Raw genomic sequence first — 6,816 nt, 5'->3', positions numbered from 1 at the left:
CACGAATATTACTGTAATAAAAAATTAATGTGAATCTTATGCATCAAATATTCATAAATGTTATAATTATTACATTTAAACGTTAAATTCCCGATAATTTAAAATATTGAATTAAATAATATTATTTACTTCTCATCTAATATTCGTACAATATTATCAGGAGTGGACGTATACACTTTTTATTAATATTAAGTAATATTCAGGAATATTATTTAATTTTTAATAATATTGTAACGCTTATAGGGATGTAGTTTACTTATAGTTTATCTTTATCTAAGTTTTAAGTTATCTAAACCCAATTTGCACTGTTCTCACTATATATTCTCCTTCCCTTTCAATTATTTTTCACCCTCTTTTTTCAATATTTTCCCTCTCTTTCTGCAGGTCTCGCCGTTCTCGATCTCTCTTTCTCTCTCTATTTTTCGAGAAAATATACATACACACAGAAGCTATATACAAAGAACCTTCGTTTTATTTGGAAACAGAAAATGTCAGCTTGCAAGTAACGCGAGTAAACAAACAGACATGTCGTTTCATTTCCCAGGACAACGGACTCCAAATCTGCCCCTTCGATACTCCACTTCGCGCCGTCTCTCTCTCTCCCCCTCGCTGACTACTCCGACGCTCCTACTCCAGTCACTGCCCTTACCCCCACTCCATTGCGCTGTTTCGCGTGAAGATAACGCCGGTCCGGTCGCGATGTATCGCCGGCGACGCGCACAGTAGCGTCCCGTGAATTCGCGTCGGTGGAGCGAATGTGGAGCGCGCACGCGAGCGGTCGCGCACCAACGTGCCGATTCGTTCGCATCGAGTGTCGTTGTCCCTGTGTCTCACCTCGCGTCGCGAGTGACCGAACGGCGAGCCGTCCACTCTCCGCTTTCCTCGTTCCCTGGAAATCGAGGCATTGGAAGAACGAGCAACGCGCGACGGCAGCTAGGCAGCGAGCAGGCGAAGCGGCGACATGGAGAGGTTCCGGGTGACGCCGGCAAGCAACGCCGCGAGCTACAGTCGGCAGCCGGTACGCGATCATGGTGAGTCTGTTTTTTGTCGCTTGTCATTGTCCCGCAGAAGGGAACGTACGTTGTACGTGTATGTGCGTACGACGACATGGTGCATTCGCCATCTCGTCGTGCGCGAGAGAAAGAGAAAGGAAGACTCCACGTGCTCCTCGTGAAAGATGCGCGCGCGCGCGCGCGCGAGAGCCCAGTCCGCGCATGAGGGTGTGTGTGTGTGTGTATTTACATCGTACGCAAGTCGCAAAAATGCAACCCACCATGTTGCACACGGCCGTGCTCCGCTTGCAGCTGGCTTCGCGTCATTCTTTCGGAGTGTCGCATGTCGTCAGCGAGACGACGCGTGTGTTGTCGCGGATTGAAACGATTGAAACCCCGCAACGACACGTAATTCCTTTGTACATTTAGAGATCGGTTGGAAGTTAGACATGACATTTTCGTAGAGACAATCATCGATTGTCCGGACGAGCATCGTATGTCGAGCGATGGAGATATTTCGCTCCATTGATGGAAAAACAAGATTGAGTAACGACCAATTAAAGAAGAGTTAATAATTTTTAACTCAAGACAGTTCATTTTAAATTATTTAATTTATAACTAGTTAATTTTGAAACTTTAATTTATTAAACTTTTTTCTTAAAGTAAAAATTGATCTATGTAAAAGAAAAAATTATAAAATTAAAAATACATTTTTATATAAAAAAATATTTCTTTATTTCGTACAGACTTAATTTACAAATAAAATATTTAATTTATTTGATGATCCATATTGTAATTATTTTGTTACTTATAGCAATCTAATTTTAAAAAATAATGCAAAAACATAATGCTAATTTAATGTAAGTATGTAAATGCTTTTCAAAATTAACTTTTAATTTAGCTTAAGTTAATAAGTTAATTAAATCTTAACTTTTAATTTTTTTGTTTATGCAGCTTTTAATTAACTAAAGCAAATTAATTTTATGAGCCATTAACTTCAACCTAATTTAGTTAAGAAATACATGTAATATATATTAACTTATCTAACCCTGTAGAAAAGTTACACATTTCGGAAAGAGAAATTAGCAACGTTTTTATTGCCAGTAAAACAAGTTTGAAATTCTGTCAAAATAAAAAATTAATAAACAGTTTTATTTTATATATATATATACATATAAATATAAAAAATAAAACTTATATATAATTAACTTACATAAATTGAAAATGTAACGTCGATCTTAAAAAGTGCAATATAATAAAATAAAATTTACATACAATTAATTTAATAAACTAATATGTAATTAAAAGTATAACATGTTATGCTTATTTCTAATTAAAAGATAAATTTATTATTCTAATTAAAAATATTAAAACGTTCCAGAATTCAGAATTTTAAGATTGTTGTATTGAAAAATTATTAATTTTGAGATGTGTCACTTTCCTATCAACGGAATATTTGGCTAACCTCGAATAAAATTATCACAACTAATCCCGTAAAAATTTTAGATTTCAAATTTTTTATATTAAATTTGTTTTGTTGAAATTTATATCGATTTTGTCGATATAAAAATATGGTTATATATGTCAATTTATTTCCCATCACTCACTCTAATTTTGATATTCCTTATATAGAACATGCACGAAAATAACGCTAATGGTTCTGATGTTAAGGTACACGGAAAGAACAGTTTTGTTAGTGTCTAAAAATTTTAATAAACACAGATTGGAAAATAATTTAAAGCCATCAAAATAATTGTGTAGTCGTTGCTAGAATGTGAAAACGTTTTGTAGCCTTATTCATCATACTTGAACGTCCTACATAATTATTTTGATAGTCCAATAAAATTATTTTCAGATCTGTATATAGTTAAATTTTTTAGACTTCAACAAAACCGTTCTTTCCGGGCATCAATGCTCGAGTATCGAATAATCTTACGAATCGATGAGCGAGTTTAATAATAATCGCTAATCGGTCGTCGTCGTTGAGAGATACCTTTACTGAACGATGTTAAAAATACCTCGCGGCGACGGGAATTAATCACGAAATCGAAAAGAATCTTGTTGCACATTGCTGTAGAACGAAACACTTGGCTAGACAATAGATACAATTATACAACAGCTAAGCCGATCAACCGCAACTTTAATGATGCTCGTAAAAAAACACTCGCGATGAATAATGAATTAACCTTGCTGCATTATTCATGCAGTTTGCATAAACAATCACGCACGATTATTTTCGCTCGTATCGCCGAATAAATACAAAGAACTAAAGAATATAAAAGATATTAAAAAATATAAGACGGTCTCTTCCACGAAGAATCTAGAGAACATTATAACGTTTTTTTTTAAACGTTTTTTAAACGTCGTAAAATTATATCTATTACATTAGATAATTTTGAAGTCTACTGTAGTTGTAAATTTTCACGCGTTTGTAAATTTGCAATATACAAGAGGTAAAATTGATTTCTTAATTTGTAATTAAGCAGAAGCAAATTTACAATATGGAAAATTATAGAAATGATTGTCGAAACATGTTTGTTTTAATTTAAATTGTTAATAAAATAATTTATACAAGTAAACATTTTATTGTGCTCGCTATTTGGTCGTTTATGTATTTATTGATTAAACTGAAGTTCAAGTATTTTATATATATTAGTTAAATTCATAAATACTTGAACTGAAAAAATTTAATCAAGTTGAAAAATTTAGTCAAGTTAATTTTTTTTCCTTAGTGAACGTGCTAATCAATAAAAATGTTGCAGTCGGTAATACAAATAGCTGAACATGCTCTAAAAAATGTTTTACAAATACCTTTCGGATAACCTTTTAAGAAATTTTTCAGAATCTTTCGATAAAATCTCTTTCACAAATATCTTAAAAATTTTTTAAATGTTTTTATCTAAAAAGTGTGTATCTACACATCTAAAACACGTTATCTGAGAAGCAACAAGTAATAGCGTATCATCAGCCGATAGTTTATCGTCCCAGCAAACAGAAACAGTTTGAAATGGATAAAAATGAATTCGTCATGCTGAATTTCAAATTCTCAACTTTTTGAATTTATTTCAGTGCAATAAAAATTTAAGAATTCTTTAAATTCATTTTAATTCATAAAGGAATTAAAACTACGGGATTTTTATTCTTTCAATTAAAAAAAAATTTCGAGGATCACGCAATCCATTTTAATCTACAATATACATATGTATAGTATAGAATTGAAATGACGTAATTGCTATTCTTGCTATTCAAAATATGTTCAAATAAATTAAAACGGATTACAAATTTTCAATCCATTTATATTTATTTACGTGCCGAAATTTGCACTTTGGCGAGAACGCTCACGTTCAATTTGTTTCATCTCTCGTCGAAATAACGTAATGTGCTTAAAGGGTAATGTCTTATCGGGACAGGCTGGTGTTCCAAGGCCGATCGATCGATTGCCGTCACGACGGAGATTATGACCGATCGTGTTAAAAGCTCGAAGCAACTGCAATCAATATGGAATGTTTCATAAACGGTTCCTGCCCATCAAACTTGGAAGACATATTTCTTGACGAATTGAGAAAGTAGCTGTCAGCTCAAAATTGATTTCTATCAAGTGTGCAATGATACAGCTAAACTTGTCCATATATTGATACAAATTTAACTTTCATAATTAGATAAATTTAACTATTCAATGTGTACACAATTCTTATTAATATTTTGAGTAAGTTTTAAAAAGATATTACTAGCCCAAAAATCGAAAATAAATTCAAAATAGAATAAAAATTGCAATTTATCTTAGAGTTCGTACTTTAATCTCCCCGTATTTTTGGAATCAGACTCAAATGGATTGAAATACGAAATGCGCTATTCATCATTTCGAATTCGGATGGATTCATGTCCCCATTACATTATTTTTAGATTCAAGTGAACTGAAATACTAACTGAACTATTCATGTTGAATTCATATTCATATTGCTTTTTGGATTGAAATGGATTCAAAAGATCTAAAGCACAAATTCGAAAATGAATTCATTTCTATCCATTTCAATTCATTTTCGTTTGCTGGGAGGCTCTTTGAAATTGTAAATTAAAAATACAAAATTAGATCGATGACGAAATAACAAATTTTTCTTAGAGAAATATTTAATACTGCCAGTATTGATTTTTTATAATTTTTTTAAATTTGATTTTTTGCAGTGGTTTTTCCTTAATAATCTCACAATAGGTCATTTTTCGACAATGCCGTTTATTCAGTCTCATTTCTGAGACTAAATAAAATTATTAAAAAATCTTAATTGGAATCAAACTTATTCTCAAAATTATGTGGGTCTTTCAGATCCATGTGCTTATGTTTAAACGGTTGTGCACGGGTTGTACTTTGTTTTAAAAATTAAATGTTACCTTACGAAATCTTTGACATACGTAGAATATTGAACTGAAATGCAACTATTATTTGAACGGGGTAAATTATATTATCATACGTAAATTTCATTTAATAGTTTTTATTAAAAATATGTATTTAATAAAAACACCATTTTTTTTTAAATAATCTTTGACGAAACAAATTCGCGTTCGTATTCTTTTTCTATATATTTTTCCGAAACTCTCAAATTCTCTTTGGCATCGTGCGCAAAAGCCGGCTATTTTTATCAAGAAGTGATCGTTCATGGCGTATTAAATGATAATTTAGTGCCGTCAACATTTCTACCTAATAACGTAGCTTTTCATTGGTGGATCGGTCGACATAAATTAATGGTCGGCGCACAAAGTGGCATTACATCTTCATTGTTCCTTTGTATCAGTTATATACGAGACATAACGATTAATGTTAAATTAATTGAAGAGACAAATTCCATCGTTTGATATCGAAATTGTTATGGAGGACTTGTCGTTCGATTGATTAATCTGATTACCATTTATGTGTCTCGCGATATTATCTCGCGAAAAAAATTTTACTTTTCCATTTAGATAAACAGAAGTTTGTATTCAGAACGCGCTTATAAAAATATCAGCGTGCCTTTTTTATTATACTATCTTTAGCATTCGTAAGATGTCGAACAAGGATAGAATGACGAAAAAGCGGGTTAAGATCTTTCGCAAGATATCGCAGCGAATATTGTTTTTCCTGTCGCGAAAGAAGAAAGGCTGCGGTGTAGCGGTCTTACATCACGCGCGCATTTGTATCGAGAAAATCGCGCTATACGTTCTTGCAGATTAATCAACGTGATGAAGCGCGGCGAACTGCAATGAGATAAACGCCCGTTATGTCGTGTCGCGAACAAAATCATTTTACGCGAATCAATGCGGTTCACCAGCACGTTAAACGGTAATTATCGCCGTAGCAATAACCGGGATTATTATGCGCGGTAGCGTCCGAAGAGTATGCCAAATTTTTTACTTAGAATCAATTAAAAATTTTGAATATTCTTTTGATTTTGTCTCGACTTCAGTATACGGGAAAAATAATTTTGCTGAAATTCAGATCTGAAAATAATTGTGTTGAACAAAGTTAAAAAATTATGTTGGACGTTTAAACTGGTTGCTATAATAGAATGTCAATCCTTTTTGCAGTATTATCACGCTTGAATGTTCTACATAAATTATTTTGATAGAAAAGCATAAAATTATATTCTGATCTATATTCAGTTAAATTGTTAGATATTACGATAAAATTATTCTTTTCGTGCACTCTCTAAATTAAAATTAATGTATTATTCATTAAACAGTAAATATAATAGTCTGTCATTTCAATGCTGTATTTATGATTGTATCAATCAATGCTACATACACTGTCTTAACAATACATTGATTCCGATCAGTGAGAATGCCTCCTTCTTAA

General features: G+C 32.4%; 1 protein-coding gene across 2 annotated transcripts in view; it reads left to right on the top strand.

Annotated features, from left to right (window-relative positions):
- The first annotated feature begins 711 nt into the window (after positions 1-711).
- LOC105200148 (solute carrier family 12 member 4) overlaps positions 712-6,816 on the top strand; it is a 145,144-nt gene continuing 139,039 nt past the window's right edge. The window contains exon 1 of one of the 2 annotated variants that reach the window (XM_039448846.1): positions 712-1,031. In XM_039448846.1, the coding sequence (XP_039304780.1) occupies positions 962-1,031 (70 nt within the window). In that variant the 5' untranslated portion in view covers positions 712-961. The remainder of the gene's footprint in view (positions 1,032-6,816) is intronic. The other variant, XM_011167569.3, reaches the window with a different exon arrangement.

Source organism: Solenopsis invicta, chromosome 4 (assembly GCF_016802725.1).
Source record: "Solenopsis invicta isolate M01_SB chromosome 4, UNIL_Sinv_3.0, whole genome shotgun sequence".
Lineage (NCBI taxonomy): Eukaryota > Metazoa > Arthropoda > Insecta > Hymenoptera > Formicidae > Solenopsis > Solenopsis invicta.
This window is presented reverse-complemented; position numbering and strand designations above follow the sequence as displayed.